This window comes from Dromaius novaehollandiae, chromosome 7 (assembly GCF_036370855.1).
Source record: "Dromaius novaehollandiae isolate bDroNov1 chromosome 7, bDroNov1.hap1, whole genome shotgun sequence".
Classification (NCBI taxonomy): domain Eukaryota; kingdom Metazoa; phylum Chordata; class Aves; order Casuariiformes; family Dromaiidae; genus Dromaius; species Dromaius novaehollandiae.
In genome coordinates this window covers 45,324,086-45,350,808 of record NC_088104.1, presented here as the reverse complement: position 1 = coordinate 45,350,808, position 26,723 = coordinate 45,324,086, and the positions used below count along the sequence as shown (strand labels likewise).

The 26,723-nt window shown below is 55.1% G+C and overlaps 1 protein-coding gene across 2 annotated transcripts in view; it reads left to right on the top strand.

Annotated features, from left to right (window-relative positions):
* Positions 1-26,723, top strand: part of COL18A1 (collagen type XVIII alpha 1 chain) — a 69,032-nt gene that overhangs the window by 21,535 nt on the left and 20,774 nt on the right. Inside the window, exons 1-2 of one of the 2 annotated variants that reach the window (XM_026107427.2) lie at positions 15,523-16,297; positions 25,072-25,616. In XM_026107427.2, the coding sequence (XP_025963212.2) occupies positions 15,694-16,297; positions 25,072-25,616 (1,149 nt within the window). In that variant the 5' untranslated portion in view covers positions 15,523-15,693. Of the gene's footprint in view, positions 1-15,522; positions 16,298-25,071; positions 25,617-26,723 lie in introns of those variants that run through there. The other variant, XM_064515460.1, reaches the window with a different exon arrangement.

Sequence of the window (26,723 nt, the reverse complement as noted above, 5' to 3'; positions counted from 1 at the left end):
CCCATCCCAATGGAAGTGCACCCACGCACCTCCCTATGGGAAGGAGATGTCCTTGAACCCCAAACCTGACTGTTTGGCACAAACGGTGGCACTTTTAGGGGATGAATGAAGGGGGTTTCCCAAGCGAAGTACCTGAGCCGTCCCCTGGCTCTTTCAGTCCCCCCGCAACTCCTTTGAGCCCTGTGGTATGTGAGTTGTACTGCTTTCAGAGGGCTGCATGCACAAAATCCCCTTGGTTCAAGGGTGCGAATACCAGGGTATTTCAGCTCGGGGATAATTACCAGTTGTCAGCAAGACAATAGCCACATTGTAGGACAGGAATGAATCGAAAGGGCTCCGTCTTGGGCGTAATGTTACTTTTTCTATTTATGTTGCCATAGTCTTTACTGAGAAATGGCCTTATTCTCTCTAATCCTTTGCCTCAGACATGCCTGCTTTTTTTTTTACTTTTCCCTTTTTTTTTTTTAACCCTTGCTGCTCTGAAAGCTGGTTTGCCTCGACCGTGCCCCTCGCGGAGGGGTGTCCACGGGGGCAGGTGCCCTACGGCTGTGACGTGCTGCTATGCCACGTGGCTCCGTACCAATCTCCCGTGCTTGTCCCAGCACCCGTCCTCATGTATTTGTGCACGCCCCGGTGCCAAAATCGTGGGTGCTGGATGGGAAGGGGCTGCTCATCCGAAGCATGGCCCGCCACTATTGCACGATGGGGTGCGGGAGGGCCCGTATCAACCGGCTCCCCGTGGTTCCCATGCCTGTTAGCCGGGTGTTTCAGGGGAAGCCTCGCTCCTGCCGTGCCGGCGTGACACGGGAGGCGCCAGAGGCCGTGAGCAAGGGCCGGGGTTTCCTTCGCTGGTGGCAGCCTGCCCGGCCTCTCGCGGAAGGCTCGCACGCTGGCTTGCTTGCTTTCCCCTCGGCAAGCTGCTGGGAGACGTCTGGGGGGGACGGACAGACGGTACATGCTGATGCCAGTGATTTTTGCGTTGTTCTTCTGCCAACGGGAAACTTTCTCCCTGCTTGGTGACCATCCAAATACACTGATTTTTGTGACAAAATATAGCCTTTAGGCTAAAATTGATTCTCCCCTTCTGGAGTGGGTACATGTTCTACCATATATGATTTTTTTCCCCCACACAATTACCTAAGTTATTGTACACTTTCCAGCTTCCCTTTCTGTTGCACAAGATAGTGATGGCTTCTTAGCTACTTCTTACCCTATTTCAAGAAAACTACATTTCAATACAAATTACAATTTGACCCACGTGCAGATCAGCCTTTTAAATTTGTCTAGTTGTATGCAGTTAACTCTAGCATATTAAAGTAGTTTAGCAACATCATGTTTTGTCTTTAGAACCAAGTGATTAATTGAAGGAGGAAATATTTGGTAAACTGCTTTTGGTCATCTGCTACATGTGCTCAAAACTTACAGATCTCTTATCCCTCATATTACTTAGTAATTGGAAAAAGGAAGATAGATAGATAGATTTTTTTTTGGCGGGGGGTGGGGGGGGGCTTTTTCCAAATACTCCTGGACCTGGAACTTCAGGCTCCAGGTCTGAAGGAGCTGCACTAGCAAATGTGAGGAAACCAGGATGTTGTCTTTCCACTTGCAGATAACGTAGACGCAACTAAAATCGGCCCTTTTGACGCCTTTAATGCCTGTTTCCAGAAGCGTTAGCTAGTGGTTGCACTTCCTTAAAGACTTGAGCCGACTTTTTTCCTACTTAAATACTCTTTGTGTGGCAGCAGAGAGGTGGACTCTCATTCTAGTAGGGCACGGGGAATTCAGGCTTTGGCCAACATCAAATTGTGATCAGTCAAATTAATTTCAGTGCATTCACCCGATTTTTAACTTGAGGACATGTGCAGCAGGATAGGTTTAAGGGCCAGATGATGCTTTTCCCGGTCAAGTGGCCCATCATCCGGATTGCTATTGAAGGCATTAAATAGTATCGGCCCAGCAGCCACTTCCAAAGGGCACCAGTACTAACTGGCTTGCTGCTTTGAACCACTGCCTGCTCACCTTTGGAGCCTGGTGGGCCAGCCGGTTTTTCATCCCCCTTGTAATCCCCCCCAAGCTCCCCAGTTTGGCTGCAGGGGCCAGTGCTGAAAGCCTCACCAAGGTCCGTCACGAAGCGGAGTGACCTTGCGCTCGGCAGGCAGCCCTGGCACGGGACACGCCGCCAAAAAGGGGACGTCAGAGCCTGGCTCTTTCACGCAAAGGAAACTTCTAAAAGAGCAGGCAAGAGATGCCAAAGTTAGTGCTACAGACCAAGTATTGTCTGAGGGGTGCAAAGAGGTGGAAGGACAACAAATAGGACAAGGAATCTTATTATGAACAACGTGGTCATGGATTTTATGAAGCTCCAAGATAAACAAAGTCCTCTGCACTGCCAGAGGTCAGAGCTGATAAACCAGAGTACAGCTGAATCATTGGAAGATTAGATCTGAAGGCTTAAGAAAATAAAAAAGACACAAATACCCTCCTTTTTCTTTTCGTTGCCTGGCAAAACAGTGTTTCTCACCACCTGGCCCGTCAGCCAGATGCGTGAGGCTTGTTGGCAGTGTGATGTACTGGTGAGCTGCAATTCCAGGGGACTGTCGCACTTGTCTTTGGTGTGGTTACGCTGACCGGGGCATGGAGGGCTCGGCCAGGGTGGGTTGCATTTACTAAGAGCAAACCTTCCTGGAAGGCGGGGGCGGAATTTAAGGGTTCCCCTCCGCTCCGTAAGTTTGATTGCAGTTTTGGTGGGGTTTGAGAGCAAGGTGTGAGCTTTGGCTCATGGTGGGCTGCAATGTGCCCGGAGAGCTAGTGACAGCTGGCCCTGGCGGACTGTAAATAGGTGCCTGGGAATAGTGGTGGCCCGTTCGTGTCCCCCACCTGGCCTCCATCACTTTTTCCCAGCTGCGGGGCTGCTAAATCCATCGCGGATGGCGATGGGAACCGATACCCCTCACCCCGGCTCTGATAAACTGGCTATGCCCCTGAATCCCTATGCAGAGGTTGGCCGCCGGCATTCCTGGCCACAGGAGCCCCTCGGCGTTGAATGCCGGAGCCGGGGGCCACGGCGGGGAAGGAATGCCTGGAACGCGATTAAAATTCGGGGGCTTCCCGGGAGGTCAGCACCGCTGCGGAGGCTCCCGGCCCTGCAGCAAAGCAGCCCCGACATCCCCCGGGCCGGTGGCAGGAGCAGGGTCCTGGAGAGGGGCAGAGGCGGTATGCTTCATGCCCGCTGCCTGCTTGCTCCGCCACAGCTCCCGGCTCCGTCGGGAGGCGAGAGCAGCGTTGGGCGGGTTGGAGGTGCTGCGCGGCGTTGCCAACCGCCTGCTTTGAGCAGCGGCGGATGAAAGCCCGGCGACGCAGCGCTGTCAGTGAGCCAGCAATTAACACCAGCAAAGCCGGGGAGATGCCGGGACCTGGCTCGAAGCGGCGCGGGCAGCTCCGCGGCGCGTGGGAACCCAGCTCCCCGGCTGCGCCAGGGGCGAGCAGCCGTGGCCGCACGGTGATTTATGAACGCGCCGGGCTGCCTGCGAGGGGGTCGCATTCCTTCCTTCGCCTCCCGGCGCCTTATCTCTGAGCCGTCGCTCAGCCCCGGGAGCAGTGGGGGGAGGACTGAAGGAAAGCAGAGCCGGGACAGGCAGGTTTATCCCTGGAGAAGGTTTCAGCGCTGCCTGACCCTCTCTATGCTGCTCCCTGGGAGCTCGTCTCCCTCCTGTATTTTTAGCCTCGCCTGGGAAAGAGGGAAGCAAGCTTGTTTGTTTTGTGGCGCCTTCGTCGCCAGAGCTTGCCGTGCCTGCTGTCATAGTCCGCATATTTCCCGTGAGGGCGGCGCATTAAAAATACTCCCTAGATGAATATTCCTGGTGCCCTCTTGATGTTGGCTGGAGTCCCCACAAGAGCAGCGGGCTGGGATTGGGGCGCACCAGGTCCGGCGTGTTAAAAGGCTGCAAGAGGGACGTGTGTCTGGCCTGGGCTGGGTGGTGCTGCACCCTCAAAGCAAAGGATAACTTAATTTCCGCTGTATCTGGGAGCGTGAGGAGGGTGCGGGTGACCGGCAGGGTCTCGACACGATGGGCAGGTGCACGGTGCTCTCTCCTGGGCAAGTCTCCGCGCCACAGAACGCCCGGGCTGCTCGCCCGTTTTGGCCGAGGCGTTTGTCATCCCCTGGATTATTTGCTCCCTTTCTGAGGCAGTCGGGACATTTTAATGGTTTATCTTATCGAGGAATTTGCTGGGAGGATGTTTCCGTCTCGTGGTGAGTAAACGTTGAGGAACGCTGTGAGTCCCAGGGGCTCAGCAGCGCTGTGCGGTCGGGGTGACGCTGACCTGGAGGCAGGTCCCAGCAGAAGCACCCATGGAGAGCCAGCACCCACTTCACTGAGCCCCATGTTTGGGGACCCTCGCCACCATCAGTGGGGACACGGACTAGCCCTGATGGATTCTGTCGCTCGCACCGGCCTGGACACTCTGGGTGCAGCAGTGCCGTGTCCGTTTCCCCCCATATAAATCACTCATGTACCAAATTTTCAGTATTTGGTGAGCATCTGCATGTGTTCATCTTGCATCGACTCTGACGTCAAAGGAAGCAGTGTCCGACACTTATTTAACGGAAGATTAGAGGATTGTTTGTCATTGAATTATTCTGAGTTTGTCTCCCCTGTGCCATGCAAAGTTAATGTTGACTTTCTAGACGGTGTGGGTGGATGGTTAATGCTTCTTCAAATTAGGCATGGCCCAGGCAGGTATTGCAAGGACCAGCTCTTCCTCCTGCACCTGGGGAGTCAGGAAAAATCTGCCTCTCCCTCAGTGCCTCCTAAGGGAGCAGCCAAATGCAGGATGTGCTGCACAAGGAACGTGTGCTTTCTTCACCCCTTGCATGAGTAGCTCAACATCACCTTCCCCCAGTCACACATTTCCGGCTGCTCGCCCCAATTGTTTTGCCAGCCGGGTCCGGCTGTAAGTCTGTCAGCCGAGTTCAGCTGTAAGTCTGTCGGCCGAGTTCCTGCGGTCTGTCCGTGGGCTGCCTCCGCGTGCAAGGTCACTGGCTTGGGATGTGGCAATATCCTCGGGGCCTCTTCTACATACGTCTTGATGAGTGCCTTTTAACTGTTGTTTGTACTTTTAGATGAGGAATAGATTAAAATCCCAAACACTGATAGGATTTAAGGATACCATCTGCTTCTGACAGTTGCTGAATGTTTCTGCTTGGGTTAATAAGTGCTGCTTGCCTCCAGCATTTCTGTTTTGCCTTGCTGTGCTGGTGTCAAGGCTTTTTTTGTTCCCAGCAGCATTTATGGAAGGGGAGGTGTACAGATAGGGCATAGCTGCGTGCCTTTATTTCTAAGCAGCACTTTGCAGATCCGAAATTCTGCAGGATTTTGGCATTTCTCGTGCACTTCAGCTTCTCTAGGGCTGAACCAGCATTGAACTTTAGCAGGAGGAAATACAGGCTCCTTCATGCCCCCAGTGATACTGGCCAGAGCCACATCTAGATGTCCGCTATCCAGACCCACAGTGCTGTACATGGTGCTTTAGGGGTTCCAGGACAGCATCGCTGTGTGCTGGCAGAGGGGCTGGCGCGTTGCTCAGGTCAGCTCTGCCTCTCTGCAGGTGATTGTGGGACATGGTGGAGGGGACAGATATCTGAGTCCGGCCCACAGTCCCCTGTCCTGTTCCTCTGGAGTTGCCAGTGAAGAACAGAGTCTGCAGGGCAGGTCCCTGAGTCTGGATGGGTTCCACGCCACCCTTTTTGATTGCAACTTTCATTGCCCCCTGATATTAACTGGGCAAGTCTTCTTCAAGCTACTAAAGGAGCCTGGTGTAAAGCGACAACAGGTTTTTGGAAGGGGCATAGGGCTGTGCCACGTTTGCAGAGGGGAACCTTTGCCTCCTGGGACTGAGCTGTGCAAGCAGCGTGCAGCACCATGCACAGGGCAAGTGGAGGCCCCGGGGGAGCCTGGCAGCTCAGATCTAACCCTGTATCTGTGGACATCTCTGCAGCCAGGTGCAAGCCCACACCATCAAACCCTTGGGAGGAGGTTTGTTAGGGGTGCAGTGGAGGAATTGGGCTAAAAAAAAGCTTTGTGTGTGCACAGGGGAGAGAGAAGAGACCATGTGGCAGGAAGTTAGCTTCTCTCATTCACACAGGAGCAAGCTCAGATGTCCTTCCTGCCCATCCTGGTGGGTCCCACAGAGCCAGGCAGCTGCAGGGACATTTGATGGAGCATCTTGCAATACTATGTGTGTATGTGGGGGTTGCCTTGGCCATTCGGAAGGGGCTAAGGACATTTTTAGCATTAGCCAAAAGCAAGAGGAAATTTCCAGCCTTCCTGGCTGTTGAGCTAATCTGGGGCAGAGGAAGTCCATGCCAGACTAGAAAACAAAAGAGTTGGTAAAAATAGCCTGGCAATGGTGTGTGTGTTAGTTGAAACCCCTGATTGTTAAGCCGGTCGCTGGGGCTGGAAGTTTGATTCTCACCTGCATCTCGTGCTGTGGCGTGGGCCGAGTGTGGAAGCTGCGAGATCCCTCTCTTCCCAGTTCCAGCTCTGCGAGGATTGAATGGGATGCCCCTTGCTCAGCACACATGTGCCTTTCCCCTCTTTTGCTCTATCTTTCAGTAGTAGGCTCCACTGCTGATGCTAAAAACCCTTTCCACAGCTGCATGTAATGTATTTAACACATCTCCCCTGGGATATCTTGCTTCTGCGGTCTGTGCAACAACACCTGGCCCAATGGTTCTCACTGGACTGCAAAGACAAGTGAAACCAGAGTTTTCCCATGAAATCTGGGGAGGGGAAGGAAGGAAGCTGCAGGTGATAAGGGGATCAGATTGCCCTGCCAGCATTCTGTCCGGGCTTGCCCTGCTAAAAAACATTAATGGTCCCTGCTAGCAGTGAGGCCCCTCCGTGGTAGTTGTCCTCGTGGTCTGCCAGGCTGGGGAGAGGTTACGTTCCACAGGTTGCCTGTGCGCTGCAGAAGGAGGGATTGCCTCTTCTTTGGCAGGGTTTTGTCTTGTGCTTCCTTGTCCGTCCCTTGCTAGGGGTGTCCGTGAGAGCGCATAAATGGGGCGCTGTGGTCTGGCTGGGGCAGGCACGTCTGGGAGGAGAGGTGGCCTCCATCCTCCTCCAAGTATCTCCTAGGAGAGAGCTCTCTTCAGGCAATGGGATTCAAACCTGCCCATATGGTCACAGTAGTTTTGTCTTTACTCTGTGGGGAAGGGTGGAAAGCTGGGGCTGGCGTCGCTGCCTTCCTAGAGCAGCCCCGAAACAAACAGAAGCATTTCCAGCAAAAACCACTGCCAGCCATAGCTTCCTCCTTTGGCCACATTCCCATGAGCAGCTTTATTGGGAAGCTCCCTGGTTTTAGAGCATCCTCAACTCACTCGTCCATCCGAACGTAGCCCCCTGCTTCACTGGGCAGCTTTCTCCCTACTTGGGTTTGCTATGAGCCCATGTCCCTGGGGAGCTGGTCCAGCTAGGAGAGGTCCCTGGTGTAACCAAGTTAGGATGGGTCAAAATGCTGCAGAGGTCTTGTTTCTCCCCACACACCCCCAGGTCAGGCCATGCCAACTGAAGGATCTAGTCCATAGGTGAAGGTCTGAGATCTGCAAGAGCTCTTGGGATCCCCATCCTCCTTCCTAGTTGCCTGCTGTAAAGCGATGCTGGATGCTCATGTGCCAAGTGACTGTGCAGCGACAAGTCCTGGTGTGCGAGGGCGAAACTGGAAGCACACCTTTAAAATACATATACATCTCTAAGGAAGTATGTTAAAAGAAGAGTATTAATGTTGCAAAGTCAAGGGCTTTGGAATTTGGACTTGTTAGGTACCAGTGTGCAGGGAATGGACTTCCCTGGGGCCCAGTCTTGGCAGTGCTGCATTACAGAGGCAGAACTTAATGGAGCCTGGCTTTGCAAACCCTGTTGCTGATGGTGCTGTGACTGCACAGAAAGGAGCTGTGGGCTAAAGGAGGTGCAGAGCCCTTGTGCTCATCCCTTTCAGGCATTTCCATCCATCTGCTGGACATGCTTTCCTTGAGTCTGCAGCTCCCTCTGCTGTCTATGCCTCCTCCAGGCCTTGGCACTACTGCTGTGGTGCCGCTTTCCAAATTCCCATCCTCCTTCCTGGTTGCCTAAAGCGATGCTGGATGTTCATGTGCCAAGTGACTGTGCAGGCCACAGCTTGTTGCTGGCTCCCATCCTCTCCAAAATCACCGTCGTTGTTGGCCCTGGGTGGGATCAGGCCTGGGCGCTGTGTGTCACACTCTCCCAGGACATTCTCCTTCCCGTGGGGCTCCAGCCACAAGAGGGCACCCGCAGGCCTGGCAAAGCCATCCGTGTCCCCAGCTGGTTGGCACAGGGACATGTCTGCTGGCTTGTGCCCTCACCTGGAGTTTGCAAAGCTGGGGTTGCACTCACCAGCTCTCTTGAGCATCCAGGGCTTCACGTATAGGCTGCTGCCATCCAGGGCAGAAGTGGCACCTCAAAAATTGGCCCACTGGGATGATGCCAGCCAGCTTGCCTCCTGAAGCCATCCACCTCCCCTGTGTCCCCAGAGAGGAGGGGTGCCTCAGCCTGCGATAGAGGATTTGCTGAGCTGGTCCCATCCCCTCCACCCCAGGCCCAACTGGTGTGTTGTGCAGAGCCGCATCTCCTGGCAGGCTCTTCTTCGCACGTGGGGATGCCCTGCTCTCCCATTCCGTCCCCAAATGCCCTGTCCCGAGTGCCCAGAGCTCTCACCAATGTGAATTTGAAACGCAGCAAGTCATGGGAGGGATGAATGAACCCCGTGTACTGTAGAGCACTGGCACAGTCAAAACCAAATATTTTCTTGATCAGGCTTGTCCTCTGCTGCAAACACAAGCTCTTCCTGGTGCACCGGGGCACACGCAGCTGGGTCGTTTGAAACCCACTCGCTCGGCTCTGTGCCCGGGCGTTCCCCTTTAAAAGCAGTTATTCTTTAACTACTGATAGGAAGCTGCAGTTTTCAAACCAGCGGGATGCCCTTTTCTTCTTTGCTTTTTGGGTTTTCCTTCTTTTGAAGGATCAGGTTTTATTTTTCCCCCTCTATTTCCAAATAGGGGCTGAGCGGGGGAAGAGTTCAGGCTCCTGGTGCAGGAGCATAACCCTCTGTGGACACCAGGGCATGGCAGGAGACTGGCTTTGGGGGACCAAGAGGACTCAGAGCCCCTCTGTAACCCACTGCCTGTGTGCTGGTGGTGATGGCCATATCACTAGACTTTCCACCACCAGTTTCCTAAGCTGAATCTCAAGGTTTCCTCACTCCTCACCTGCCTTGGTGTTCAAGGCTAACAAATCATTTCGACTATGGAGAGAAGCTGGGGAGAGGCAGCAAGCTGTCCCCGTTTGCTGTGCTAAGAGGGGACATTTGTCCTTCATGGCAGCTCCTGATGCCAAAGTCACGGGACATGTCGCTCGAGTAGGGTGGAGGGAGGAAGGGTCGGGGTTAAACTCGGGCTCTTCTCCATCTGGGCCACAGCCCAACTTTGTCCGTCCTTCTTGGTGAGCCCACAGGGATTTGAGCTCAGCATCTGGAAGCGGCTTTGCTGCCTGGCCGGCACCCGGCGAGGGAGGTATGCGCTGCTTGGCGCTTGCAAATACCGTTCCTGCAGAGCGCGGCAGGCTTTTGCAGGCCACGGGGTCTGGGAAAAGACTAAATCCAGGCATAGCAGATCTGGTTAATCCCCCTTTTCCGGGTCAGTGTTGGGGGAAGGCTGACTCTCTCTCTGGGTTAAGCCAGCTGCCACGCCTGATGCTGGGAAGTGGTGGGAAGATGGAGACTGACTATACAGGAGGGAATTGGGAACAGAGTGAGGGTCTGGTTTGACTTGTAAAAACGCACAAAGGTTTGAGAAACTTTTGGGAGCATCCTCTTGAGCATGCAGAGTACCTTTTTGGAGCCTTGAATGTAGAGGAGACTAAAACAAGGGATTTCCCTTGCTCGAACATCAGGCTAGGTACAGCAGTGCATGCTGGCTGGCGCTGCTGTGGCTCCATGTATTCGGCAGCGCAAGGGTCCCCCAAAACACTTCATCCGCAGGTCCTTCCCCCCTCCCTGCCTGGATGCTCGGTTAGCGTCAGGGTGCTGTAGCTGAGTGCACCAAGCCAGGACATTGCAACACTGTGTGTGCCATGGGGCACTGGGACATCCTCTGAGCCACCTGGCTCCCGTGGTTTGCTTGGCACCTCCAGGGCCCTTCTTTTGAGGCTCTTTGAACCCCGTTTGTGCAACTGTCCTGGGTTGCTTTGGGGAGAAAGAAAAGAAAGAGAGAAAAGCCAGGGGAAAGGAGATAACAGCACGTGTCCTGAGGACGGTTTAAGCCTGGTGCGCAGTGCTGGCATGCTGTCTTTTGGAGCAGGTTATCACGCTGTGCAAGGAATGCTGCCTGTCCTGCCTCCTTAAGGGAAATGCTTTTCATTTGGAGCATAGCATGCCTCTACATTACACTGCCTAGCAAAAGCACGCGCCGGGGAGAGGAAGGGCACCTGGACTGCTCGACCTTGGAAGTGGGCTCTGATGTGGCCCCTCTTGCAAGTGAGCCTAAAGCAAGCGCAGCTCGGTAGCACGTGCTGCAGGAGTGGCGGAGGGCTCTCCGGCCAGTTTGCTGCTTGTTGTTTCAGAAATCCTGCCAACAGGGACGTTGGTGTACCTCCGAGATGCCCGAGCATTGGCTTCTTGACCCTCGGAGCCACGGTCCCAGCGGCTGCTGGTGGTGCCGAGGTGTGCAGTGAAAGGAAGCTCATTGACTTAATGAGGGCCAGCGGTGATGGGCCCGGTGCTGGCAGCCCCCCTTCTGCAGGCTTCCTGCTCCCTTCTGCTTCAGCTCCTGGCCCCTGCGCGTGATGAGTTGCCTAATCCGAGCAGAAGGGAGATGTGCTTTTCTAAAATTTTTTAATTTTTTAAAAATTTTAATTTTTTAATTTTTTTCTTATTTTTTATTTTTATTTATATAGAGAGAGTCATAGATATAGATAGAGATGTAGAATATATAGAGAGACATAGATATAGATATAGATGTAGATGTAGATGTATATATATATGTATATAATTTTTTTGCATTGGCTCAGCTCGTTGTGTTTCTGTGCACTCGGTGTGCCCCAGCACGGTGCCGCCTACCCCCCGCCCCACCGGCAGCTGCCAAAATCCTCCTGGGTGAGGTAAGGAGGCTTGTCGGGGCTCGTGGCTCTCCTTCCCATGTGGCACTTCACCTGCGGGGATGGGCCGAGCAGTGCTTGCAGAGGCAGCCAGCCCCGGGTCGGGGGACAACACTCTGCATCTCTCAGCCGGCCCCCTGGCCCTTGGCGCAGTCGGGATAGCACCACCCGCTGCCGTTACAGGGGCTCCGTCACCGTCTCCTTTCTCTGCTGGCTTCGGGGACCCCCCCCGCCCCGCCTGCCAGGGCCGGCTGTGGGAAACGCCACCCTGGGGTCCCCTCCTCGCCCCGGGCGGCATGCGTGGCGCGAACGGGGTGGCATTCCTCAGTGGCGCGTTCAACGGCCGCTTTGTGGCAAAAATGAATCCGTCCATTGTCAGGGCATCTTAAAGGGCAGTTTCTTTGCCTCGCTCAGCACGGGCACCAGGGCTTTTCCTTCGTGGCCCCCCCCCCCCACCGACCACCCCTGCACTTGGCAGGGCTCACATCTGCCTCCAACAGCCACCCACCCAAGGATGGGGCAGAATTGCTGCCATATAGCGCTTTTCCAGCTATCCCGTCCGCCAGCCTTTGGTGAGGTGGGAGAAGAGCGGCGGTTGAGATGTGGTTGCCCTTGCCCACCCTTGCCTCCGTGTGCCCTGTTGCAGCACTGGGGGCAGGAGTTCTCCCCATCCTCACCGCGGCAGCCATAGGTCGATGGGTCGCAGACATGCCCATGGGGAAGTGTTTGAGAGCTTGGCCCGTGAACCTCGAGCTGCTTGCAATGCCCTTGCTCTTTCTAAGGCTGTCTTCCAGCAACAGCTGGAGATCTCCTTAAACTTGCATGACTGGGCTCTGCAAAACCACCCAGCTGTGAGTATTTGGGGAGGCTGCGGGTCGCCCTGACTCACCACCATGAGGAATTGATTTGGGCTCCATCCAGGGAAAAAGCTTCTCTCTCCATCCATCTGGATGGCCCAGGAACAAGCCCATCAAATGCTGTTCCCCGTGGTCGCACTTTGTCTCCCCAGCCTCCTGCCCAGGCCATTCACTGGTGGCATCGGGGAGGGGGGGAGACTGTCACTGAGAAATACCCCGGCGACCCTGCAGCACCCAGCTGGGCACCCTGCCCTGGGGCAGCCGTGCCTCTGCAGGGCTCCCTGGTGGCTGGGGGCAGCCCTTGAGAACAGCTAGGCTGAATTTTCTTGTGCATGAACTACATGTTTTAAGTTGTTCAGGCTTTATGAATGGCTGAGAGATCCCATGTCAAGACTGCCATGTTGCCCATGTTTGGTCAGTGCTGGACCAAACCTGATTTCTACACAAAGCTCTGTTTGCCGAAGTCCTTTCGAGTAGGTTTCATGGTACCTCCCAGCTCTTCCGGCCAATGCTCTTGACCACAGTTCTCTTGGGGGGTGAAGGGGAACTGCTCTTTTGGCAGAGCTGCTTTGGGTGAAGGATTTTTTTCAGTATTCCCCCCGCTGTCCTTTTCATGACATAATAGATCAGCTGCAAGGAGAAACCATCCAGAACACGTCCTTAAGCAGATGGGAAGCACCTTCAGGTCCTGGTTTTCTACCTTTGGTGGGGGGAAGGCGGCAGGGCCTGTTGCTGAAGGGCTCCTTGGCAGCGCTCGCGGCGGGGGGCTTACTGTGGCCCGGCGTACACCTGGAGGAGCAGCCCGGCAACTGGGGTGGAGCAGCCTCGGAAAGCGAAGCAGGGCGCAGCGGAGGCCTGTCCCAACGTGAGGAGGCAGGTCGGCGAGGCAATGCGCAGCACCCGGGTCTGCCGAGCTGCTACCTGCATGGCAGGGGCAGCCGGTCTGGCAGACGGTCGGAAAAGGAAACCCCCGGTTCATCCATGAGCAAATTCCTGAATGGCGTTGCTTTGCTTTGGGGCTATCAGGGTGTCACAGATGAAGCTTCAGGCCTTGGACTTTCTCACCCCTTGCACAGTGCTCTGGAGGGGCAAGGCAGCGCATATGGAAACTTTGCCATAAAGGCAAAAATGCGTCCCGTATTAGATTAGTCGGGGGCCGTTTCATGGTTGGAGAGATCTGTTCCACAAAATGCCGCTGTAATAATATCAGTTTTGGGGCAAATGGACTGACACAGCATCATTGCTGTGTTGACTAGTATTCTAATTGAAATGCTTACCCATATCACACTTAAAAAAATAGCGTGGAAAACATTGTACATAGCTAAAAGCTATTTCAATCATCTTTCTTCACTTTTCTCATGAGTATTTCTTGGCTCTTTTTGTTGTTTTAAATGATAGTGAGTTTCATAGTACTCTGATTCTGTTTTGTTTCCGTTTATTCTTTAAAATTAGAGAAGAGGAAGAGTAAAATCCTTTCCTGAAATATGCTGGCAGTGGACATGTGGGACAGGGAGTCTACCCGAGACCTCGGCTTTCCCAGCTGTGCAGCTTGTGGGGTGGGGGGAGCCCGAGATCGCAGCCTCCCCTATGGTTTCCCATCTCCAGACCACATCTCTGCCCTTCACTGTGCTGTCTGGAGAGCACCTGAGCCACGAGTGTGAATTGTCTGGGCAGGGAAGCTGTAGCCGAAGCCACCGAGGATGTTATCCTGGCCGGTGCACGCGGGCCAGGTGACGTGGGCGGGATCCTGCGGACGGACTGGCCGAGGCCATGGCACGCTTCGCCGGGCCACCCGGGACGCTGCGTCAAGGCTTGGGACAGCTTTGTCATTGCCCAAGTGCACGCTGGAGCACGCCCCAAGACTGTCTGCAGGAGAGAGGAGTGCTGGGGATGGGAGGGGAAATCTCGAGGGTGGGGAAATGGGCCTGATAACTGGATTTTTGGCTATTTTTAACCGGGTGAGAAGAGCAAGGGACTTTGCTTTTGGCATGCGCTGGCTGACTAATTGCGGGAATGAGTCAGAAAAGCCTGTAGCCTTCCTTATTTAAATTGATGCTTTCCCTCTTTTTTTTTGAGGAGGGCTCCTGTGTCAGCACTGTAGCATTTGAAGAGGGCTCTGAGCGGACAAATCCCCACGCTCAGTACGGGAGGGACATTCCCCTCGGCCAGATCTGTCCCCCTGGGGGGGTCTGCTGGTGCTGGGGGAGCGCTGAGTCACTGCGTGTTTCCGGGGTGGCTCAGCCCCGCATTGCTGCCCCGGGGCTGGCAGCTCTGCAAGCAGAGCAGCGTGCTTGGCGCCTTTCCTCTCGGTGGGAAAAAGCCAACGCCAAGCTGCTCAGTGGAGATTTTCGTTGCTGGCGTCAGTTAAATGCAGTGGTCTTGGAGTGCTAAAAGATAAAATGCTCAGAAGTCCTGGCTTCCAAACCTAGCTGCGTGTGATGTGAGCCAGGGAGGTTCACCTGCGCTCCCCCACCAGCTCCCAGGTCACTTGATATCATCTGGGGGATTCTGGACATGTAACGGAGCCAGGAAAGCATCTCAAAAGCACTTGAGACTTGCTGTCTTTCCAGACAGCAGAAATCTTGGAAATGTTTTCTGAGATTTTTCCCTTCTCTTAATCCTGCTCTGAAATTATAAGCCATGGGGGTTAGCCCAGACCTTGGGGGCAGCGCTGCCAACAGGTGAAGCCAGCAGATCAGGGATCTGCCCAGTGGGCTTTTCCGAGCAAGCCCACTGCACCCAGAGACCTTTGGGGAGCAGGGTGTCAGAGCCGAACGTTGACCTGCTGCCCCAGCTGCCGATGGCCAGGCAGAGAGGTCACGCCGAAGCCCTGGCGGGCTGACAGCATAACTGTTCCTGCGTCCAGGTTTCCCGAGAAGATCCCACAGCGCAAGATTTTGGAGGAGAAGCCGGAGCGCTGGCTGCCAGAGGGCTTCCTGGCAGGGTTCCTCCTGGAGCAGGGATGTCAGATGAGGACAGGGTCTGGCGGGGAGCACGGACAGCCGCAGCTGGAGGCTCCTTCGCCGTCTGGGAAGCTGGGCCTGACCTCTGAGAAGGGCAGTGCTGCCTAGTGCAGGGGAGCAGCTGTGCCTGCAGCAGCCTTGGTTTCTGCAGGCCGCCCCAAGCTGGGCAATGCAACGGAAACCGTGTCCGCAAGCAGCGCATGACCCCTTGCATATGTGAGATGGCTTTTCAACATCAGTCATTTAACTAGAGCTGTGAGGGGAAGAAAGGAGGTCTCCAGGGCATTTTGGGTAGGAAGGAGTTAAAAGCTGGAAGCAGCAACTGGCTGGTGCATCGCAGGGTGCATGCGAGGAGGCTAGTGCGCTGGCTGGCTTGGCTGGGAGACCTCTCTGGGGGGGCTCAGGTGGGTCCCTGGCCAGAGACCCTGTGTCACCCGGGTGGGATGTGCCTGGTGCAGGGGGTGTTGAACGAAGGAGGCCGGCGGTTGGGAGAGGAGGGCTTGACTCAGCCAGCCCAGCGGAGCCACTCCTCCCGGCTGCTCCTGTTTGAAGGCTTGTGCACAGAGAGCTGGGGAGGAGAGACCGATGTGAGCACGCTGGGTGCCCGTCTGGGGCAGAACTACTGGTTTGCCCTTCCTTTTTTTTTTCCTGGTCCCCTCTGTTTTTCTTTCCAAAGCAACAGGGCTTTTTTTTCCTCTCCTCCGAATGGCTCCAGCCCCATGCTGCCTGGGCTTTTTGCTCTTTTTGGCTTGCTGCTGCTGCTCTGAAGCACAGCTCCTGAACTGGTTTTGGGGTGGCTCAGAAGTCACAGGGACACCTATAGCCCCTGAAGGGAGAACCGCTGCATCTGAGCTAGTGACGGAGCTGCTCTCCTCTCCGGCAGCTGCCCGGCCGAGCGCGTCCCCGCGGATGGCGGTGCAGGATGAGGAGGGGTCGGGGGACGTCACCAGCCTGCAGAGCTGGGAGCCGGGACCCGGCACGGCAGTGCCCACAGGCAACGAGAGTGTTGCTGGCACGGAGCTCCCGCGCGTGGCCGAAGGCACCCGCAGCGGGCTCGAGCGGGGGAACAGGAACGTCACGGGGACACCAGAGAGCACGGCACAACCACCGACGAGCATCGTTTCGACAGCCGCTCCTCCCGGCAGCACGGCACCTGCCCGCAGCCAGAACATGACCAGCAGCTCCACCGAAGGCCCACAGCTCCTGGCGACGGCGGGACCCGAGCTGGTGCTCCCCAAGCCAACGGAGCAGCTTGGCGAACAGAAGGGGACTCGGGTGTCCTTGCAGAGGCCGGTGGCACCCCGTCCAGGTAGTGCTCCTTTCCCTTTCTCACCAGGTGACGGTGCCCGCGAGCAGGCGGTACCTCCCCAGGAGCCCTTCTCAGGAGAGGGCTTAGGAAGCCTTGCCAGCCCCAAAGCAGAGCCGGCCCGCGTAGCGCCTTCCTGGGCCCGAGATGGAGCATCAGCTAAGCCACGTGCTGCAGACCTCCCGGAGCTGTCCCCTCGCGCCAGCACGCGAGACGGGCTACCCTCCGCAGCCTTTGGGCTGCCCCATGCTGCTCCAAGTGCCACCCCGCCAGGTGACCAGAGCCCGAAACGTAGCAGCAGCAGCCAACTGTTGCAAGGCACTGGACGACCTGCTGGCCGCTGGGGGCTAGCGCTAGCTGGTGTAAACGGGAACCGGAGCCCTTCTGCTCCTAATGTGAATGCAACTAATGATGTGGACTTTCCTCCTGCCGATAACTCTGATCCTCTCGAGTTTGATTTACTAACCTCCACTCTGCGACTTTATAGTAGTAACAGCACAGGGTTTGCTTCCTTCTTTCCTGGACTGACGCCAGAGGCTGGTCATTGCCTGCTCTTCCCAGCCCACCTGCCCTATTGTACCACCTTGGGCACCAAACATTTCAGATTGCCAAATTATCTCAGCCACGGCAGCGAGGCAGAAATTCGGGCTGCTTTGCATGAGTGGGAGGGGCTGCTTAAATCCCGGTGTCACCACTACTTGGAATGGTTTCTCTGCTTGCTCCTGGTCCCTGGGTGTAACGCTTTTGTCCCCATAACCCCCCCGCCATGCCAGGGCTTCTGTGAGGCCGTGAGAGACCTGTGCTGGATGCAGTTGGCCGCTGGGCACCTGCCTCTCCCATGTGACTCTCTCCCTGCGGAGGACGAAGGGTATTCTTGTGTCTTTATTAATGTTTCTGCAGGTAATGTGGCTGGGTAATCTCTTTTTGTGTGTATCTCCCCCTCCCCAAACCCCACCAGGTAAGGCACCCTATGTTTTCAGGGTGTTTTGGGGTACATGTCAGTTATGCACGCTTTCTTTGTTTGAGCCTATCCCTTTCTCGGGGCTGTGCTCTCCTGGGTGCAGGTTGGAGCTCGTGGCATGGCAGGTACCTGTCCATCAGACAGAGCTGTGCCCCTAGGCAGAGCTGGCTTCAGTGCCTGGCCGGCAGGCTAAGAGCTGGGAGCCAGTTCAGCCGCTTGCGTCGGTCCTGCGCCACCCCATTCCTCATCACGGCCTCGGGATGTTGGAGGCAGCATCGCAGTGGACGGTTTGACGGGGAGGAGGTCATCTCCCCATGGATGCAGCTTGGGGCTGGCTCGCCCTCGTTTCCTTCAGGCAGTGGCAGGGCAGATGCGCACCTTTGGCTGTGTGGTGAGAGAGGGCAACTGACCCTGATTTGGGGGAAAACCACCCTGCGATTTGGGGCGCTGCAGTGCCGCCAGGTAGCTGGTACCAGTCAGAAAGTGACAAGGGTTGCTTTTGCCTTGTCACTGTGAGATGCTGCTGAGACCCCTTGTCCAAAATCTCTTTCCATCCAGCCTCCACTCTTCCACATAGCTACTGCTGGTGGTTTTTGGCTCCCTCTCCAAGGCTGAGCATCCCTATCCTGTGCTTGGGCTGTTGCAGCTCCTGTGCAATTCCGTGGCCAGACTAAGAGGCAACGTCCCTGTGGCCACGATGAGATGCCCCTTGAGTGCACATAGCAGGGTTGTGTCCATGCCTATGTCCGGGGCCTGTTTGCAGACACCGTTGCCCATCACACTGCTGTTCCTAACTGTGACTTGAGCTATCAGCTGTTTGGGGGTCTGAGGAGCACGAGAGCAGCAATTCACGGTGTACCGAGTCTCCTGTCCTCCTGGGAGCAGGGCATTTGCAGAACTCAGCTTGGTTTGCTCCGGTGAGCTCCCCCACAGGCATGGGGCTGGGGACAGCTCCTGCCTCCCTGCAGCTGAGCTTGGGGGTCTGTCTTGTTGCTCTGGGAAGCACCGGGCTCTTTCCTGTGCCCACCTGACTGGTTCAGCGTTTGGGGCTGGCTCGGTCTGACTGCAGAGTAGCCGTGGCAGTGGGGATGCTTCAAGGTGACCTTCAGCGAGTGCTGAAGGAAGCACCGGGGTGTCACTCCCCTGCGGGCTGGGGTGGGGACTGTGACTCTGCATGCACATGCATGTGCTTGCTCTTCTTCCCCCGAGCTGCCCAAGCACCTTTGCTTCGGGGTTAATGATTTACATGCGGCTAATGTTTGATCCTCTCTGTTTGGAAGGCAGGAGAGGCATTTTGTGTCCAACTTTCACTGTTGGATGGTTTTGACCCTTGCATCACTTAGACAAACTAAAATGCCCCCCTTCAAAGGGGAGAAAATAAAGGAAAAGACAGACCGCGGATGTTCTTCGGAGCAATGGAAATGTGTGTCTAGGTGTCAGAGCAGAAATGGAGTTTGTGAAGAAAGCAGGAGAATGTGCTGGTGAAACAAGGCAGTAATGGCATCAGGGTGGTAGGCAGTATCTTCATTTTCCACCAAATGTGTCATTCTTCGTTTTCCCAGGATTTCCGTGTTAACACCCACCACACTGACTCCTGGCTGGCATTGGGCATGGTAGTCCAGCTCCGAGCAGTGCATAGGTGGACCAGCCATCGTGTTCAGAGGGGCCTGGAACCTCCTTATTTAATGGATTCAGAGCATCTCTCTTGAAAGTTTTTTGGGGGGAGGCATTTTGTTGTGCCTGACCTCGCTCTGCCGCTCTCCCTGCACATTTCTTCCTCCTGACCTCCTGCCGCCGAAGTGCCGGGATGAGCTTCTGAATGAGGCTGTGTTTCTGCACCAGCTCCCAGCCCCCCTGGGTGAAATCCTGGGCTGCCAAGCCAGAAGTGGCCTTGAGGCCATCTTGAAAGACACCCGCTGCCTTCAGAGAGGTGATTAGCAGGGACTGGCAGACAAGGGATGCACACATGGAGGGAGGATGACTCCCCCAGGCTCTGACCCCTCTACACTTGGTGTTAAAGCAGTACTGTTCGCCGGCTGTCCCTCAGGGTGATATGAGGGGTTCACCAAAATGCTCGCCTTGAGTTCCCAGACAGTCGGCTACAAAGAATCCAAGCGGCTCATCGCGGCTTGGCATCTGTCAGCTGTCTTGAGGAAATGGGGCTGGGCAGTGAATGCGGGGGCTGTAGTGCACTCAATACATGGTACTGGGGGTTCAATGGTGGACCAGAGTGGCTTGGGTTGAGAGGTGTCTACTGCTGCTTGTGTGGGTCCCTCAGGCCAGAGCTGATATGCTTGGGTTGAAGACAAGAAGGATGTGGAGCAGCAGGACAGTGGGTCAGAGCATCTCTTGGGGCCTGGCCAAGGTGCTGCACTCTCCGTGTCTGGTGTGTGAGGGGAGATCTCTGTCTTGGATCGGTGCCTTCCAAGGGCTGGAGGCTCGGAGCTGGGAACCATCACTGGGGAGGGTTTGCTGAAGGCTGAGGTGAGTGCTCAATTCCCAGCTCCCTCTAGGGAAATAACAGTGATGTGCTTTAGACAAAGGCCGAGGCATGCATCACGGGGTGCCTTATCCTGACACCTGAACCAGGCATCTTGGCTAGAGACATCCCCACAGTGAAGCAGCTGCCGCATGTCCCGTGGATGTCCCTACTGCCAAAGGGCTTTGCCTTCTCTTGGGTGCCAGCTCTGCACTCACCCCACTGTCACAGCCCAGCTCCTATCTGCATTGAGACACTGCTGGGAAGGGCCATACTAGCTCCACCAAAAAGCACTGCAGCATCCAGCAACCCCTTAGCTTTGCACTGGCTGCAACAAGGTCCAGGCTGGAGAGCCCTGGAGGTGTTTCTTGTGGTCTGGGGCAGGTGCTGGCGGTTTGCCATGGGGACAAGGGGGACTAATGTGGGTGGGATATTTGGCCTTTCCATGAGACTCTGAGTGCCATTCAGAAAAGGCAAGAAGGGGGTGCTATGACCTGAAGGGCTCTGGTTTGAAAGAGGCTGCGGGTGGGTTTTCTCCCAAGCATGGCTGAGAGTTTCAGCAAGTAAGTCAGGAACTTGGAGCAAGCCAGCCCTTGGATAATGGCACCAGCTCACGGGCAAAATAGCTGCGCCGTGTCTCATATCTTGCTGGTATTTGTTCTTGTAACACTTCCAGCAGCTAGAGGCGAGAGTACAATATCGTATTGTAGTCAACAGTGCTGGAAAATCTCGCACTCGGGCCTGGATGAGGATTTCTTGCTGGCAGAGGGCCTGTCCCCACCCTCCGGCAGCAGGCGCATCCAGGCGCGCATCCCGGTGCACTGGCGCAACCCCAGTGTGCTCGGCAGCGGGCCGCTCAGAGGCGTCTTGCCGGTGCGAGGCTGTCACAGCAACGTAGCATCCTTTCCCCCCACAGGACAGAGCCTGGGGGTGTCCCTGCGTGGCGCAGGGAACAGTTCCACACTGTGGAGCCCTTTCCCGCAGGATCTGGGACCCCTTGCTCTGCAGTGGGGGAGGCAGGGCACCCAAGGGGACTGTGGGGGGCAGGTAAGGGGGAGGGGGATGGGCAGGTGAGCAGGGATAGCCTGGTCCTTGGCAGCTCTGTGTGGGGGAAAGCCAAGGCTTGTGGGGCAATGGGACATTCATTGTGGAGCCGAGGGCAGCTCTGAGCTGTGGTCTCATGACGTGATAGGGACAGTGGTCCTCCACTGACCTTCCCAGCACTGCTGGCTGAGGTTGGTTGTTCTCCTTATCTCTCCTGCTGGAAAGAGCCCAGTGATTTGACTTGAGGGATCTCAGGCCCTTGTGAAGCAGCAGCTTGCAGACCCATGTGTTTTTGTCCCACTGTACTTGAGCTGGCTAGAGGTCCTGCAGCAGGACAGCTGACTGGTCTCTGAATGTGCACAGGAGATAGACTTTGGCTCTGCTTCATGCAGAAATCTCCTGCCAGTGCAGGTTTTCTGCAAATTGGCTTGGGACCCTTATGCCTGGTGCTTGTGAGCAGCATCTCTGTTTGCAGAGGGGTGTCCATTTGAAGGGGTGTCCCATTATTGCCTGCTCCCCAGGCTCCATCCAGCTTTTCATCCCTGGCCGTACATTTGTTTGCATGTTGTGCATGGGAAAGACGCAACTTTGTTTTCTTTGAGAAGCCTCCTTGTATCGTCACCCAGCTCCAGTTCCAAGCCAGGGAACAAGTGGTGCGTTTGGAGAGGTGGGGGGACCCCTGAGCCAGTTAAAACACTAAGGAAAACATGATTGAAAATTGTACTGCTAACAAAAGCCTCTTTTAGCCTTCCCCACCGAGCCTCAAAGGCAGAGAATAGGTTGTCCAGATGCAGAAGTCACAGCGATCGCTCTTACACCCATCCGAGCCTGCACAGACCCCTGGGAGGAAGCTCTGATTTCCTCTTAGCTTAAAGCTGTTCCGAATTTGGCTTCCTCCAACGCAAGATAAATTTCATCCCGGCATCCCCGCAGCCTCTCATACGGTTAGTTTGGCTGGCATTCCCTTCTGCATGCCGCAGGGGCGGCTTGTGTCGTTGGGACAGTGTGGAGCTCGCTGGGAGTGTGGGGTTTCTGAGTGGCGGCAGCTTGTGTGGTGTCTGCGTACGTGTTGTGTTTAAAGGATAGGGGCTGCAGGGAAGCACTAGGGTCCTTCCCCATGGAGCGGGATGGGGATGCTCCCCTAGGGAAGCCCAGTCTCATTGAAGGATGTACGAGAGGGAGGGAGTGGATGCAAGACGAGGAAGGAGGTTTCCTCGCACCTAGATGCTCAATTTTGGGGTAGCAATTTTGGAGTAAATCATTGATATCCTGCTACCCCAGTCCCCCATGGGTGGGATACGTAACAGTTTCAAAACAGTGAGCTCAGGAGAAGAGGACGGGAGGAAATGAACCTTTTATTTTCTGGAAAGGAGACCCCCACCACCACCACTAATCCCTAATCCACAGTATTTCTAGCATCCCTCCCACTCGTGGCATCCCATGGGGCCAGCCCTGGCCTTGGTGGCTCAGCAGCCATGGGAGGGTGGGAATGCTCTGCGTGTCCTAGGTGGGCACCAGCCAGCTGTGCAGGTATCTCCAGGCATTGGAAGAGGCACCAAGGTTTTTGTCTCCTCCCACCATCCGAAAAGACATGTTTTCCTTTTGGGCTGGGCAGGGTTGGGCTGATTTCTTCTTAAATTTTAAGAGCGCTAGAGGAAAATGCCTGGATCCAGAGCAGCTTGTAGGTTCCTGGCCTCTTCTACCACTGCCTGACTGGTTCTCACTGGGCTCAGCACACCTCCACTCTGAAATCCCCCTCACTTGTCGTGCTGAAAAGTAGGGAAGTTGCGGGGGGGCACTGAATTTTCTCAGCTCTTCCCAGAGGCTCCTCATGTTCCCAACTTGGGATGGTGGGAGCTGAAACCCATACCAGACTTCCCAACTGGTGGGGCTGATTTAGGTCCAGGTCCTGACCTCTCTCCAATTTCTGGGTTCAGATACGCCCAGTTAGACTGCTCCTTTCCAGAAGAGGCAATGACCTCAGGAAGAAAGCTAGCTGTAAGCCTGAGATGGGGACCATGCTGATCATAGGGCAGCATGCATGCAGGAAGAGTTGGTGGATTTCCTTGCTCCTGGGAAATCTGGAGTTAAAAAGCACCAGAGTAGAACAACCCAGTTGGCACCAGCCCGAGAGGTTGACATAGGAAAGGAAGAATCCAGCACCCGTTGTGTGGGCGATGAGGATGTGTGTGCTGCCAAAACAACAGGAGTTTACATACAGAGGGCTGACTTGCATGGCCAGATGTTCAGCTGCGCCTGGTAGGAGAGACTGTTCTGACCAGAACTCCCCAAAGTGCCTTGAGAAAAAGAGTCAGAAAAGGAGCTGATCTTAAAATTGAGATCATCTGGGAAGCTGACGAGGCAGATATGGGGAGTGTCCATCTGAGATGCTTTCCCAGGCAGTGCAATGGGAGGCTTACTAGTGGGAAGGTTGTGATTTACTCCTAGCAAGGGTGACCCTGCAAGCTTTTCCACAGCTGCATAGCCCAGAGCCTCCCGCAGGGATAGGATCACATGGGGGTCGCTGTGACCCAGGAGCAGGCATAGGCACGTGTGCAACACACTTCCTCGTGGCTCTGCAGGCAGGAGCAGGGGGCCTGGTTGCCTCCTAGAGCTCAGTGATGCCTCTGGGGCTGGACGAGAGCGGGGGCCATGCACGTTCTCTTGCTCCACGGGCCCACATGGGCATGGGCAAATTCTGCAAGGGGAGATGCTCAGGGAGCACTGCGCTTTTGGGGACGCTGAAGCACTGCACACCTGGCTTGGGGGCTCCAGCGCCTGAAGCCGGGTGCCTAACAGGCTGTCCTCACTGTACTGTCACCCTCCTGCTGGCCTGGCGCCACATTCATGGTCAGGGAAGAGCTGTCCGACACAGAGGGGTCAAGGGAGGGCCACAGCAGGGTGTCTAGCATCCTTGCAAGAGGAATTTGTATTTTCCATCCAATCCCCAAATCTCCACAAAGTCTCTCTACTAGCTGCTTGTGTAAAGAAGTCCCAGACTGGGGGCGACCCGTGACTGCAGGCATGGTGGTGCAAAGGCATCTTCCTCGCCAACAGCTGGGCAGTGCTGGGGGAGATGGTGAAGGGAGAGCCGAGTCCTGCTGTTTGGCCTGCCTCGGGTTTGTCTGTAGCCCCTGGCTGATTAGGAAGTTCGCCTCCACGGTTTTTAATGGTATCCTCATGAATGAGCCATGCTGGGGCTCCAGGGAACTCATGCTATGGGCTTGGACCTGCCAAAAAATACAGCAACAGGCCATGCAGCATATTTGTGGGAGCATGGGAAGATGCCAATTCCCTCCCCTGTCCCCCGGGATCATCCCAATGCTGGTCTTTTCTGTTATGATGCACAGGCCCTCCCGAGTCATTCTGTTCACTCCCAGCCTGACTGGACCTATGTGCTGCTTGTGTCACTTCTGAATCGCGGACAGAGGCTGGCCAGGAGCCACGACGCCAGTCCATGCAGAGGCAGGATTGTCTGGCAGGCCCTAGAAGGGCTGCAATTTGGCTACAGCCCTTGGGAGACCTGAGTCTGCTCTCCTCCTCCCATTCCCACATGTAAAATTTCCCCTTGCTCCTTGGGGAAGATCCCTGCCTGTCATCAACTGGCTTTGGAGGCTAGCCGGTGGTGTGGCTCAGATGAGCCGATGAGCCTTGGGGAAGCAGAGCAGAGGAAATTATTGAAAAGCATCATCCGGAGAGCACAGGGTCAAAGCTGTCCAGGGAATGGGGCTGAAGTTGGGCGTGGATTTAGCTGCAGAGGGAAAATATCAAAATGTTTCTTTAGGTAGGATGAGCACTGGTGTCACCTCAGTGACAAAAAAAATAAATAAAATAAAAGCTGTTATTTAATTGGTTTGAAAAGCTTGAAAGAATGTGAAAATGAAATGAGCATCTGAATGAAATGTTTCCTTTGGCCAGATGGAGTTTTTGGGTTCAGCAGCTGATATATAAAACAGAGTCCATCATGGCATCACATCCCTGGTCTTGGTTCTGGCAGTTCCCTTCTCTCTCACATCTCTGTGGAGCTGCAAAAGCAGGTCACGTGAAGAGGTGGCTTTAGGAGAGCATGTTGCCTGGTGTGGGGAGAAGAAGGCCTTGAACTGTCCCTCCAGAGGTGATGCACTCTGGTCCAGGAAGTCCTGTAACTGGTCTGCAGTCCTTGTCCAGCAGCTGAGCTGGCAAGCTGAAATACCAAGGACACTGGGAGAGAGGAGACCTGCTGAGAGATGGCCGGGTGAGGGTATGTGGCACCACCAGGCTGGTTGTAACCATTCTCTTTCTCTTCTCTGGCAGAGAATTTGAGCACTGAAGTCAGCCTCCTGGAGCTGATCGGAGACCCCCCGCCAGAGGAGATCCTCAAAATTTACGGCCCCGACAACAACCCAGGCTATGTCTTTGGACCCAATGCCAACACAGGCCAGGTGGCCCGGTACCATCTGCCCAGCCCCTTTTACCGGGACTTTTCTCTCCTGTTCCACATCCAGCCCACCACCCCCCGGGCCGGCGTGCTCATTGCCGTCACGGACTCCTCGCAGAGCATCATCTATGTGGGCGTCAAGCTCTCGGACCTGCGGGCGGGTAAGCAGCAGATCATCTTCTACTATACAGAGCCAGGCTCCCAGAGCTCCTACGCGGCGGCCACCTTCACCGTGCCCACCCTGCTGAACCAGTGGACACGCTTTGCCATCAGCGTGGAGGAGGACGAAGTCGTCCTCTACCTGGACTGCGAGGAGCACGAGCGGGTCCGCTTCGAGCGCTCCCCAGATGAGATGGAGCTGGAAGATGGTTCTGGGCTCTTCGTTGCTCAGGCTGGAGGAGCTGACCCAGATAAATACCAGGTAAGGCCTCAGATCGCCCCAAATCGGTATGTCTAAGAGAAAACCTGTCTGAGACTGAAGGGATGTGACACCAGGCCATGCTGATGTAACTAAGCCTCTCTGCCCAGAGGATAAACCAGTGAATGTACTCTTGTGTTCATTCCCAAGGAAGCCTGGGGAGAACACGATGCTTTATGATGCAATAAACTTTATTTACTTGGGTCTTTCCAAGGCACAGCTTGCAAGGCAGGCTGGCAGGAGGGGCTGGGGTTGCACGACTGCAGCTGCCATTGCCTACACCTTCTCCAGCCACTGGTAGAGCAAACAGTGGGGATAGCACAAAGAGTCTGTTTGAATCTCCACTTTGCTAGAAATACCCATCTCCTTTGATGCCTGTTGATTTGTCTGGTAAAATATGTCTCTTGGCTGGAAAAAATGTTTGGGCCGGAGCATATCTTTGCTGGCTGACTTTGGTATCTGCAGGAAAGCTTTTGAGAGCAGGCAGAGAAGGTGATAGCTGAATCCGTGATTTAAGAATGAGTTATGTTTTAGATAAGATTTATGGAAAGTGTGTGGAAAATACACTGCACTTGAATCAACATGGAAATCCCCCTCCAATGCTTCAGGAGAGTAAAATTCAAGACTCCTCTATGACTTTTTCTTAGGTTGATTATGTTTTGCCCAGTGAGAGAAGCTCTGCTGCGAGGAGCTATGCCTTTCCCATGGTTGCTGGGCTTTGCAAAGTGCATTTCTTAGCTTAAATATTGTCTTGACCAACAACCAGAACTGCTGCAGTTCTGATACAGTTAAACCAGGGAGGTCAGGGAGGGAGGCTGCAGAAAATTCCCTCAGGAAAGGGTTAATCATTGATGGGCTGGGGACTAGGATTACTGTCTCAGTGTGGCACTGGCTCCTGAAGGGTCTGGAGACTAATCTTTCAGTCTTTAACCTGCCAGGAGGGCCAGGCCATTGACGCAGAGAAATGCCTTGCTCCCATGTTGGAAGCAATTTGATACAACATCTGCCCGGTTTGGAAGGCAAATGCAGAGACAGAGCCCAGAGCAAAGGGCAAATACCCATGCATTTCTAACACATGATGGGTCTGACTCAGGGAGGAAGGCTGTGAGC